General features: G+C 37.3%; 1 protein-coding gene across 2 annotated transcripts in view; it reads right to left on the bottom strand.

Annotated features, from left to right (window-relative positions):
- Window positions 1-1136: 1136 nt before the first annotated feature.
- LOC110935548 (ABC transporter C family member 8) overlaps window positions 1137-13690 on the bottom strand; it is a 34351-nt gene continuing 21797 nt past the window's right edge. The window contains exons 2-12 of one of the 2 annotated variants that reach the window (XM_022177928.2): window positions 9603-11530; window positions 9172-9492; window positions 8832-8918; window positions 7698-8306; window positions 7447-7611; window positions 7014-7308; window positions 3937-4151; window positions 3352-3657; window positions 2830-2893; window positions 2227-2466; window positions 1137-1491 (exon numbers count right to left, since the gene is read on the bottom strand). In XM_022177928.2, coding sequence (XP_022033620.1) covers window positions 1361-1491; window positions 2227-2466; window positions 2830-2893; window positions 3352-3657; window positions 3937-4151; window positions 7014-7308; window positions 7447-7611; window positions 7698-8306; window positions 8832-8918; window positions 9172-9492; window positions 9603-11530 — 4361 coding nt within the window. In that variant the 3' untranslated portion in view covers window positions 1137-1360. Of the gene's footprint in view, window positions 1492-2226; window positions 2467-2829; window positions 2894-3351; window positions 3658-3936; window positions 4152-7013; window positions 7309-7446; window positions 7612-7697; window positions 8307-8831; window positions 8919-9171; window positions 9493-9602; window positions 11531-13690 lie in introns of those variants that run through there. The other variant, XM_035989671.1, reaches the window with a different exon arrangement.

Below are 13690 nucleotides of genomic sequence, written 5' to 3' on the forward strand. Positions count from 1 at the left end.
TTTCAAGTTACCCAATCCAACCTTGAACACTCCCGAAAGTTTAGAACTCGTTTTTCAGTTTTAAAATGCAAGAAAAACCACCAAAACGGGTGCTAAACCTAGTGTCCAAACACACCAAGAACTTGAACAAAACCCGGTTTTAAACAAGGTAAAGAGCCAAGGCTCTGATACCACTTGTAGGTCCCTTTCCCGGGGATGACGAACCTAAACCTTGTTATACAAACCCACTAGCGAGTGCGGAATCCAAGCTAGTAAGCAAACCGGGATGAAGCAAGTATAAACACAACACACAAGGTTCACCGATTAACACCACTGTATTAATACGTATGAAGGTTTCGGTTACAAGCACAATGTTTACAAATCTATCTTGCAAACTCTCAAGTGTGTGTGTGTGTTTTGGACAGAATGCTCTCAAGAATACTCTCTATTTTTCTGTCTGTCTCTCTAAGTGTCTAAGTGAAACACTACACACTGCATGGGTATATATATATACCCATACACAGCAGGTCTGACCGAAGGATCCGATAGATGGTCCGAAGGTTCATCTTTCGAATACGATGCTTTCGAAGGATCAGCAAGGACCTCGAAGGATGGTCTTTCGAGGTCTATCAATCGAAGCATATCTTTCGAGGTGATCGAAGGATCTACATTATCCTTCGATCACTCATCCTTCGAGTCAGACAACTTACATCAAATTTACTAACTGTTGCCAAGTCAAACCAGGAGGACGGTTGACTTGGTCAACTTACAGAACTGACAAGGACATCGTTTACATCGTGGCCGAATACAGACAAAGTACAGACACAAGTGCACCAACAAACTCCCCCTTGGCTGTAGCTTTGTCTTTATCTTCTATAGTTGTAGACTCGTCTCGAACTTCGATGGTCTTTGGTCTTCGAGTTCTCAAAACTCTGATGTCCTTTCAAGTCTTCAATGTCGGAGGATCTTCAAAGTCTTCACGTCTTGAAAGCAGAGAGTGTATCAACAAACTACCCATTATCATGTAGGAAGTGTGTTGACAAACTCCCCCTTGAATCAGTAACTTTCACTATAACAATATCTATGTTCTTCATTTATCTATATTGATCCGTGTGTTATATTATATCTCATGAGAAAGTGATGAAAGTATAAAAATGTGTAACAAAGCCCAAGTGTTCAAATTGGGGTGTAATAAGGCACATAACTAGAATTCTTAACAATAGAGTCGTTAGAGCTCGAACTCGAGCTATCTCACATTCTATGCAATAACAAAATACTCACTATAATAAGATCATCACACATGACCCTGATATTAACTAAAGTTTCAAGCTCGAGCTCAGATAGTATTATGCGCGTATTTGAGTTCACAGCAAATATTATTCTATTGCTGAAAGTCATCAAATGTTTGAGCAGAGTTCCTTGTACAACTGGACCAGTATTCAGCTACAAGCTTGGAGAAGAATGAATCAGTCTCCATAAGCTTTGAAGGCTCATCATACTCCATCATTTTCCCTACAAATTAACAAATTTTAGTTAATCGTTGCGATAACTTCAACCCATTGCTAGTATTATGTTCTTATATACTATCATAAACATGTTAAGGTAGATCAAATAATTTTTTTTTTCTAAACTGAGAACAAATGGGAAGTGGTTCAAAGACTATAATAACTATTAATACATAAAGCCTCCTAAAGATTATGCAAAGATTGAATGATTATTGTAATAATACTGTTTTTGTAACATGTAATGCATTTGGAAGCTACCAAGGTATTCAACTTTTTTTCATCAAGTCCCACCATATATTGAAACAACTTTACAAGTCACCCACCTATGCATACCAAATCCGGTAAAAACATGGCAAAATATCGTAGAATGCCAAGACTTGTTGTTATTGATAGCTCAACATAACGACATGATTGTTTTTTCCAAAATATATTTAAGGGTATTTTTCGGCATTATGTAAAGTAGTTTCAATACATGTGTGGTCACGATGAATACCTGGACAGCCTCCGCATGAATATCTTTTTGCAATCATAATTTACTTGTTCGTTATATATAACTTTTTTCAGACGGACATAAAGTATTAGTGGATTAACCCAACTTCACCTGATCTGTTGACCCGTATAAAAAATTAACTGTTTCAACCCAAACCCGTTTGGACCCATTACCCAAACCGCCCGTCCAACCCATTTTGCCATTGGAATGCACGAAAGTATTTATTCCAACCATGTGAGAGCGGTAACATACCAAAAGACAGAACCATGACCTTGTCACTGTCTATAACCGTTGGAACTCTGTGTGCCACAGTTATAACAGTGCAACTCGAGAACTCTTCCCTTATGATTCTTTGTAGAATGACATCCGTTGCTGAATCAATGGATGCAGTGGCTTCATCGAGTACTAGGATTTTGTTTCTCCTAAGTAATACTCTTCCTAGACAGAATAACTGTCTTTGTCCAGCACTCCAGTTCTCTCCTTCATCACTCACTATTGGGAAAAAATAAACAAAATGACCAAAATAGACATGTGATTGTGTTACCAGAGATGGTGTTTGTATGTGATTGATAAATTCAGATCTATTTATAGAACTAATAGATAAAATGACCAAAATAGACAGTGTAGTAAAAATTATCTGTAAACCTTTTTGAAATAATAAATTCTTAATATAATTAAAATTTTGATCTTTTATTAATAGTATTAATAAAAAAAATGTGGGTTAGTGGGTAATAAATATGCATTAAACTGAATATCTGACTTTTAAATAATCAGCATTCCTTTATCCAAACACTAAAAACTAGATCCTACAATTCAGGTCACCGTAATAATCAAAATATTAGAATGCAAATTTACCTGAAGAATCTAGCAAATTAGGAAGACTGCTAATGGTAGTTTTGAGCTGACACTTGTCTAACGCCTGTAAATTCATCAGAACTATCGACATTATTGCATAAAGATCGTATGGATATATGCATAGACTTGTTTTCTATAAACTACCAATGTATTTTCACATTTTTCTGTTTTAATCATTGTATAATCTTTGGGTATAGATATACGGTTGAATAGATGGCTTTTTTTCCGTTATAATCATTGTACTTTCTTTGGGTCATCATGTGGAATTCGGGTAAAATTTTTTGTTCCATTTAGGTTCTCATTACATTTAGGTAAAAATTTTTGTTTCAATGACTCACATGTATAAAAAAAGTACAATGATTAAAACAAGACAAAAGTGAAAGTATGTTTGGTGTTATGCGAAATATATTGTGGACATTTTGTAACGTTTAGGTCATTATGTAGACCTAGTGAAAGTACATTGGAGTATTATGCGGAAAAAAATCAATATAGATATCAGTGTAGATGTTTTGGTTTGGTTACCTTCCATATCTCATCATCAGAATGAAGTCCAAGTGGGTCCAAGTTTGTTCGAACACTACCCCGAAAAAGGGTGGGTTCTTGTGGGATGACACTTAAATTCATTCTGAGATCTTTAAGTCCAATAGAGCAAATGTCTAATCCATCTATAAGAATTCTTCCACTATCGGGTTCTACCAAACGAAATAAGGCTGTTATTAGTGTCGTTTTCCCACTTCCTGTTCTGCCAACAATGCCTACTCTAGTTCCTTCTTCGAATGTACAAGTGATCCCTTTAAGAACTAGTGGAGCGTTTGGACGATATCTTAACTAAAACACAATCCCATAAGTGCATGAACAATGATCTCAACAAAACAAATGTCTCATTTCTATTTTTTTTCTACACAATTTTAAAAAAGTATAAAATTTTATCAATTTGCATGCGCTTTGTCCAAGACAATGACATTTATAAGCACAAAGACACATAAGATTGTTTCATGTCGCCAAACTTACTCAAATTGTCACCTAATTTATAGTTTCTGAAAGCATCTGAAAGATAATTCTTGGCACATTACTTTAATAAAAAGCTGGAAAAAAGTATTAATTCACCTTTAGATTCTCAAAATGAATCCTTCCCTTTGAAGGCCAAGATGATGGTGGTCTATTATTCACCACAACTGCCAGTGGCTCAGGTGGTATGTGCATGAATTGTTTGACCCGTTCTACCGAAACGATGTAATTGACTAAACTGCAATACCATCTAGTCATAAACACTTGGGTACCCGTCAAAGTCAATGCATATGAAAGAGAGAGGCCAACCAATCCTGTACAAAGATTGAATATATGGAGTTAATAATGTTGTCTTTGAACACATGAACTATAGTGGAAACTGGACATAAGACGTTTTGGGTCAACCCAACCTGTTTTGACCCGTTACCCAAGTACCCAACCAACCTGTTTTTCCACCTCAAAATATGACTAACATACTGTTGCCCAGAATCTTGATAACGAATAATGAAAAACACAATGAACGAATAAACACAAACTAACCTTGATTGAAAGAATACGAATCGTGAATATGTATGTACAAGTGAATTAATTTTTACAATAGAAATCTAACCCTATTTATACTAATTGAAGAGGTGCGAATCCAATAGACGTGTCCCTTCACGAACAGTTGCGTCTTTTGATCTTGTGGCTCTCAATCGATTTGAAAGGTTGCGTCCCTTAGTTCTTGTTTCCTGTCGTCGATCAGAGAAGGGGTGTGTCCCCTGGATGTGTCGATTCCAACATGTAGGTTACTAACTTTCTTTTTGTCGCATCTAGTCCCCGCACTTCTATCACTAATCTAATTCTAATAAAACTAACTATTAACTAATTACATAATGAACCCTAATACTTATAGGATGTGAAGAGATTATGATTTCATTCACCCCCCTAATCTTGAACATCCTTAAGTTGCACCATGATCTTTCTCCATGTCTTGCTTGCCATCATGTGCTTGTTGAAGTAGATCATTGCAGTTTTCTTTGATTGCCATTAGGAGAGTTGGTTCCTCGTCTTCCTGTACCAGATTTGTTTCTTCTTCTCTTTGGTTTGACTCAGGACAATCTTAGGCATAATGACCAAACTTTTGGCAATTGTAGCATTTAATCTTGCTTAAATCCTTCCCGAACTTCCTTTGGTTGCTTCTACTCTTGTAAGCATCATGTGATGAATCTTCATCATCATCTTCTTGTTTGAACTTTCCATCACGCCATTTGTCTTGCGATGAGTTGAACCTATCTTGTCCATTCTTCCCAAAACGCCTTCCACGACCATAGTTCTTGTCGCATCGCGTATACATAAGTTTCTCTTGATTATATGCCGGGTTTTCATCCACCAAACCGGTCCTTTCTTCATAGGGTTTCAACCTTCCAATTGTCTCGTCTACTGTCGTTGTTTCTAAATCAGCGAATTGTTCAGTGGTTGCAACAATTTGAACGAACCTTTTTGGTACAGAACTCAGAAGTTTTCGTACTAAAGTTGGTTGATCAAAAGTTGATCCAAGACCGCTTGCCCTTGTGACAATACTATTCAGTCTTGCAGTGAACGAATCGATAGTGTCTTCCTCCTTCATTTTTAACATCTCAAACTCTGTTTTGAGCGTTTGAAGACGTGCCTTTTGCACTCGATCTGCACCGACGTGTCTAGTCTTTAATGCATCCCAAATTTCTTTTGCACTCTTGCAACTTGTATTATCATATCTTCCTGTAGTGCTTGAAATAAATAAGCGGTCGCCATCATATCCTTCTTTTCATCCGCTTGCGTATTTTCTTTTGGTTCTATCATTTCCCATAATCCGTTTGCCCTCAAAATGGTTTTTATACGGATTGCCCATACCGTATAATTTGTAGACTTTAAAATAGGACACTGAAACTGGGAGAACGAACTACCCTCTCTAATTACTACTGCGTTTGACGGAGAGGCTCCTCCTGAATCCGCCATAATTTCTTTTCCAACAATTTTCACTTTCTAAACTTTGATTTTCTCCTAAAACCGAAGTCTATGATTCCAAAAATTCACACTAACTTTCTAACGTGGAATCAAACCAATTTCTAAACCTTATATAAATTCCAGAAAAAAATAGAACGTAGAACCTGGAATTTGCGAATCGACCAACTTCTCTTATCGTGATTCACCGCACGGTTTTCTGACTTTTCTTAACAACCCTCTTGGCTGCGTTTTTTTTTCTTCCTTCTTGATTCGCGACTCTCTAAACACAAACCAAAAAAATCTGCCCCAAACCCGCTTGATTTGCGACTAACCTTCTCAACCGAACACCCTCTTGATGCTTTGATATCACAAAACTTCTCAGATTTTGTTTCTTTTGCAAATTTCAAACAACCCAAACTTCTCAGATTTGCGATTGCTTCTTCAAACCTTAAACTGGAATACAAACTTCTCAGATTTGCTTCCGTCTTCTTAACCCGAATCGTAGCATCTTGCCGTGATTTGAATTAACAAAAAAATCTCAGAATCCAAACACCCTTAGTGATGATCGGATCAAAATCGAACACCCTCCTGATGACCGATTAACGAACCAACAACAATCGTACCCGCTTGATGCGATTGGTGTTAAAACTTAACAAACAAAACCCAATCAACGCCTCCTGTGTGATCAGAATTGCTAGGGAATTCAACCACCCGCCTGATGATCGTCTTCCCGAAACGAATTTGAGCCCTAGGCTCTGATACCACTGTTGCCCAGAATCTTGATAACGAATAATGAAAAACACAATGAACGAATAAACACAAACTAACCTTGATTGAAAGAATACGAATCGTGAATATGTGTGTACAAGTGAATTAATTTTTACAATAGAAATCTAACCCTATTTATACTAATTGAAGAGGTGCGAATCCAATAGACGTGTCCCTTCACAAACAGTTGCGTCTTTTGATCTTGTGGCTCTCAATCGATTTGAAAGGTTGCGTCCCTTAGTTCTTGTTTCCTGTCGTCGATCAGAGAAGGGGTGTGTCCCCTGGATGTGTCGATTCCAACATGTAGGTTACTAACTTTCTTTTTGTCGCATCTAGTCCCCGCACTTCTATCACTAATCTAATTCTAATAAAACTAACTATTAACTAATTACATAATGAACCCTAATACTTATAGGATGTGAAGAGATTATGATTTCACATACCTGAAGGCACAAAGCCATTTGGAATCAAGACCAGAAGAAAAGTAGCTGTGAACAAGGTGAGATTCGAAAATGTTTCGATTCTCAAAATCAACCATTCCAATGTTGCATTTGAAAAAAGGAAAGTACTTGCATCTCTATCCACTAACTTGAGGTATTCTTTAAAAAATCTATCCTGCATTTTAAATGCCCGTATTGTTGCTACTCCAAGTGAAGTTTCAGATGCATAACTCATCACGGGTGCTTTTGTTGTCCCGTTGATTCTCATTAGTTCCCTTGCATTTGGTTGATAATATCCCTGTATGTAGTTCACAAAAATTACCAATATTTGAATTATCTATTGTATTTATATTGTTTTCATAACGTAATTAAGTAACACATTATCTAATTAACAACCCGAACCCCACTAATCATAAAAAGGATAACAAGGATTTACCTGAGCATATTTTGTGGCCACAATACTGAAGATGAATACAATGAGAACTTGCCATGTCACTGAGGCCATAATGCAAATCATAGCAAGTAATTCAATGCCAGCAGCAATAACATAGGCGAAAGTAAACGGTATGTCAAAGTCGATTACACTAAGATCTGAGGAGGCCTGCAGAAAAAAATTAATTTAGCTACCAAACATGTTATATAACACCTTTTTTTCTTTTAAAATGAAAGTTTCTATAGAATTCTTACCCTGGTTAGAATTCGCCCAACTGGAGTAGAGTCAAAGAAGACCATCGGAGCTCTGAAAATTGAATCGGTGAGCTTATTGAAGAACGATTTGGAGGCTTTTAATCCCAAAAGTGCAGCAAAAAATGATCTTAAAAAAACAAAAATTGTGCTCATTGTTGAAAGCAAAGTATAAATACATATCAACATGATGGTGGTGACTTTAGGGATCTGAATACCATATGCTAGCCAATAACTTGCTGCCGCTTGAAGAGCAACAAAACCGGTTTGACTAAAAACCGATAAAAATAAAAACCATGATCCTTCTGAGATGACAACATAATCTAAGAAAGGTTTCCATCCAACATTCCCAATCTCCTTTTTTTCTTCTTCAGTCAACTGCACTCCTCGTGGGCCCTTTATTAACTGCCCCTCACTTTTTTCTTTTTTGAGGTAATTATTACCATTTTCATCCAAATTTTGATGCATATTTATTGTTTTGTTTTCAGAAGCTGAAGAGTTTAAACCTGTGATTGCCTCTTTATGAGCATTCACAAGCTCTTCAAATGTTGTCCCTGCCATTAAGATATTTTCATAGTTTCCTGATTGTTTGATTTGGCCATCTTGCATAACCTTGAATCAAAAAATAGATAAAATAGAACATGATCACTAAAATGAGTCAGAACCCATGTATAGAGGTGGCAATATGGGCAGGTTGGGTAACGGGTCAAAACATGTGTGGGTTGAATTCAGTCTAAACGGACCAGATCATGTTGGTTGATGCGTAACTCTATTTTCATTAAAAATAGAGTTTGGGCAATATGGGCAGGTTGGGTAACGGGTCAAAACATGTGTGGGTTGAATTCAGTCTAAACGGAACGGACCAGATCAGGTTGATGCGTAACACTATTTTTTTCATTGTAAGTATGTATAAATGATGAATGCACAAACCGGATTACTATACCATTACAATCATAATCAGAGTCTTTGAATAAATAGTTTTAGGAGGCTATGCGTAAAAAATAGAGTTTGGGAAACCTATTCGAAATAAAAGACAACCAAAGCAACCTACGTATAAGTAAATGGGTCGAAATTGCCACCTCTATGACACCAACGTGTGTTAAAACATTCATATTCATAAGTTTAAATCCTGATTACCAGAATATTGTCAACTGACGAGAGAAACTCCACTTGATGAGTGACAAGAATTACTGTTTTGCCCTCAAGACAGTTCATAACACAATCCTGAACCACAAGATTCACAATTTATATATCCAAAATTAAACTACCATAGTGTATGCATGTTCAAAGAAATCAAGAAGGCCAAAATACCACAAACCAAAAAAAAAAACAGGTCTGTATTGGTTCGGCCCGGAGAAATATATACTATTTAGAATATAATATTTGCCCTAGATATATGTTATTACTCCAGCAGTATCCTTAGGCTTGGTTTTATATTTATATACTTAAATATACTTAAAAGAAGTTTAAATCTTACATTAAAGAGAGTTGAGGCTGTATGTGCATCTACAGCACTAAAAGGGTCATCAAGAAGATAAATATCAGCATCGTTGTATACTGCACGTGCAAGTTGAATCCTTTGCTTTTGACCCCCACTCATGTTAAGCCCTCTTTGACCAATTTCTGTTAAATCTCCATGAGTAAAAGCTTCAATATCTTTATCTAAAGCACACGCCTTAATGGCCTTTTCATATCTAGTTCTGTCCATTGGCTTTCCATACAATATGTTATCTTGAATTGTCCCACTTTGAATCCAAGATGTCTGGCTAACATAAGAAATGGATCCAAAAACACCCACCTGAAAACAAAACAAGATTAAAGTTAATCGGATATAAAGTACAAAAACTAATTGCATGCATTCGATATAAAGACCTTTATGATATAGAATCAATGGATATGTGCACTCACTGTTCCAGAAGTTTTGGATATTTCTCCAAGAATAGAATATAGCACAGATGATTTTCCAGAACCAACTGATCCGCAAACCGCAACTTTCTGCCCACATTTTACTTCAAGATTTATATTTCTAAGAGTTGGGACGGGTGATTCAGGATCCCAACTAAAATTCCCATCCTGTATTTTGATACAAGCATGTGATTTTTCCGGTTCTTGGTTTCTTTCTGTCCTTGTATCTTTAAGTTCGTCATCAACCAAGAAAGAATTGATCCGGTCAAAGGATACTTTGACTTGGATTATTGCAGAAAGCGCATCTGGTAACAACCTTACGGGTTCAGACATAGTTCTTAATGCTGCTAAAATTGTAAAAATAGTAGCAGCATCTAAAGGAGCACTTTTCAATAAGAAGCATCCAAAAAAGACAACTGAAGAAACGAGTGTTGGTGACATCCAATACATGACCGTACCATACGCCCGGTTGAACTGAGTTTGACATAGCCAATGGACTTCAGTCTCTCTAAAAGATTCAACAATTTTCTTGAACTTTTCTTCCCAAGATTGTAACTTGATGACCTTCATGTTGTTTAAAATCTCAGAAGTGGATCTTAGTCTCTTGTCCTGAGCCACCATGAATTCCAACTGACTTTTTTGCATAGCTTTTGCAAATGGCAAATTAAGAAGCGCGCAAACTATTAGAGGGACTAAACCTGGAAGAACACCTAATCCTACGACAGAAAACAAGATACCCATTGATAGAAATAGTTGAATAAAGCAAGCCCAACCGAAATGAAACCACATAGGAAAATCACCCAATCGGTAAGCATCGATCGCTATGTAATTCACAACCTCCCCCGTAGAATGTCGTGTCTTTCCTAAATTAGAAAGCTTAAGTTGTTTCTCATATACTTTCACCATTAAGGTTGACCTCATTCGCATACCAGTTCTTCTTGCATTAAAGTAAAACTGTCTGTTAGTCAATGACTCCACTACCTTGACTATAATCAAACACCCTACTAACAATAATCCATGATGTAAATCTTTAATTTCAAGGTTGGCGTAGTCAACGAAAGCGTAGAGTAATAATGGGCTAACAACCACCATTATATTCCTAACAAGGAGACATAATCCTGATAAAACCATCTCTTTAAAAAACACTTTGGCTAATGCTTTAGAAACCATGTTATCAGTGTTTAAGGTTTTTTCATTTTGAAGTGAATCCCATGCTTTTGTGAACTTTTCATGGGCAATGGCTGCTTGGTCTTTGGGTGTTAAACATGGAATGTCTTCTAGAACTAATGGCTTTCTATAACCTACTGCAAGCAACGGGTTCACCCAAGAAAACGTCAATTTGCTTAGGAAACTTGGTTCTTCTGGTTGGCTTGTATTTGTATCCTGTGTTTCATTAACCAACAATGGCTCGGATAACGTCTGCCTTTGTGTGTACTGGGTGATGAAATGTTTTAAGTTTCTTAAAGCACACAAGAGAAGTAAGAAGCTAACAGCCCATTCAAACCAAACCAAGTTCAAGAGGGTTAATGATTTTGTCAAATTCTCGATGATCGCAAAAGAATGTGACAAGAAACAGAAGACCCACCAAATGGTAGCTAGAATCTTGACTGATGTATATCTTTCTATTAGTAATGAAACTGTCAAACTTACCCAAACTAGTGGTCTAACAATGAACACCCACCAATTCAGTTTAGGAGTTTTAGCAGTCACATCCCATAAACCAGCAATGAGATATGAAACCGAAGTGAGAACACAACAAGATGCAACTGAGACAGTTATCCAATCATTTTTTCTTGATCTGATGGTGTTGTTTTTCCTAATATAACATAAAAGTAGCAGCAAGTAGAAGAGAAAGACAAACACCAAGTTGAAAATGTCTATAATACTTCGTGTGAATCTAAAATCGTCCTCGGAAACCATAGCGATCCTCCCTGAGAATAAATAGTAATTACAAGTTGGATTTAGAACAACTTAGAATTGTAGTATCAGTTTGAGATTTCTTATTAGAACAAGTTATCGTTATAGAATAAAGAAAACCTCCAAAAATATTATGTATTATTAATCAACTACCTATAGGAGTACTCTGAGAATATTTACAAAGAAGACCTAATCAAATCATATGTCTTAATTATGGTATAGAAATTACAAAAAATCCTAACTATGTATATAATATATGTATATCCTTTGGGCGTGCACACGCCTAGGCCCTTATGCAAGGCAGGGCGTAGGGAAAACACTTCGTTCCCATCAAACTGCTTTGAAACATCCAAAAATGGCTTCGAACTAGCCTAAACTAGCTCTAAACAAGCATAAAACATGTCTAAGACCCTAAAATATGGTATATATGTTACATGCCCTCACTTTTTGAGTGTGCTTTGTGTTGACAGGTATAGAGAATAGACTGTGTAATGGGTTTGAATTGTATTGAACAAACTTTAGGGTTACAAAGAAGGGTGTTTATATAGAACACCAAGTTACACATTTAGCCCCTACACTACGATACATCATTTACTTTCCGACACTCCCCTCAAGTTCAGTAGTGTGATCACCAACACTTAACTTGCTCAAGCAACTACTAAACAAGTTTCCGTTAACAGCTTTTGTAAGAATATCTGCGAGTTGATCTTTTGACGATACATATGGGAGCTCTTTGATACCTTCCTTCAATTTCTCCTTGATGAAGTGTCGGTAGGGGTGTGAGCAAGTTTAGGTCCGGCTCGAAAATAACCGAGAACCGAACCAAAAATATACCAACCCGACCCGAACCCAAGTACTTAGATATTTAGATCGGTTCCAATTTTTCATATAAAATCGGGTCGGTTCGGTTCTCGGTTCTTTTCATGGTGAAACCCCGCTTGGACCTATGGACCGGAACCGACCCTATATTTAGGGTAGTGAATCGGTTCTTTATTTTATGTTTGATCGGTTCTTGGGTCGGGTCGGGTAATGGTCGGGTCGGGTTTTTCCTTTTGCTCACCCCTAAGTGTCGGTCTACCTCTACATGTTTTGTTCGATCATGTTGGACTGGATTTTCTGAGATCTGTATAGCAGATTTATTGTCGCACATGATTTTGGTTGCTGTAGTAGGAAGGAAGCCAATTTCAGTCAACAGCTTGTGAATCCAAAGAATCTCTGCTAGGCCACGTGCTCTGCTAGGCCACGTGCTACCCCTCGGAATTCGGCTTCTGCACTAGATAGGGCGACTACCTTTTGTCTTTTACTTCTCCAGGTAACTAGATTTCCTCCAACCATGGTGAAGTATCCTTAGGTTGACCTTCTCGTTCCTTTATCCCCTGCCCAGTCGGCGTCTGTATAAGCTTGGATTTCAAAGTGCCCATTTGATTTGAACAGTATATCGTGACCTGTTGTTCCTTTGAGATACCTGATGATTCTTAATATTCTTCCATGTGACTCGCTTGGGGCTGGTGCATAAACTGACTCACCACGCCTACTGCATAAGCTATATCTGGACGAGTGTAGGAGAGGTATATCAATTTTCCCACCATTCGTTTATATCTCTCCTTATCTGCTAGTTCTGCTCCATCTTCCATGTGTAGGTCGTGATTAACCACCATTGGGATGTTTTCCGGTTTGCACTCAATCATTCCCGTTTTGGCTAGCAGATCAAGGATACATTTCTTCTGACAGATAAAAATCCCTTGTTTAGATCCCTGAACTTCAATTCCAAGTAAATACTTCAATCTTCCTAGGTCTTTCATCTCGAACTCCGAAAAAAGTTTATCTTTAAACATTGACATCTCCTCTTCATCGTTTCTCGTAAGTATCATGTCATCAACGTAGATAATTAAGCAGGTCACAAGATTGCCCTTACATTTCAAAAATAGGGTATGGTCAGAGTTGCTTTGTTTGAAGCCATATTTCTTCATAGCAAGGGTAAACCTTCCCAAACCAAGCTCTAGGAGACTGCTTAAGCCCATATAGAGATTTCTTTGACCGACATACATCTCCAGCCTTGAAATTCTCATTGAATCCCGGAGGAGCATCCATATAGACCTCCTCGTTCAGTTCTCCATGAATGAAGGCATTTTTTACATCAAATTGGTGAAGAGGCCAACCTTTATTGGCGGCTA

Source organism: Helianthus annuus, chromosome 4 (genome assembly GCF_002127325.2).
Source record: "Helianthus annuus cultivar XRQ/B chromosome 4, HanXRQr2.0-SUNRISE, whole genome shotgun sequence".
NCBI lineage: Eukaryota > Viridiplantae > Streptophyta > Magnoliopsida > Asterales > Asteraceae > Helianthus > Helianthus annuus.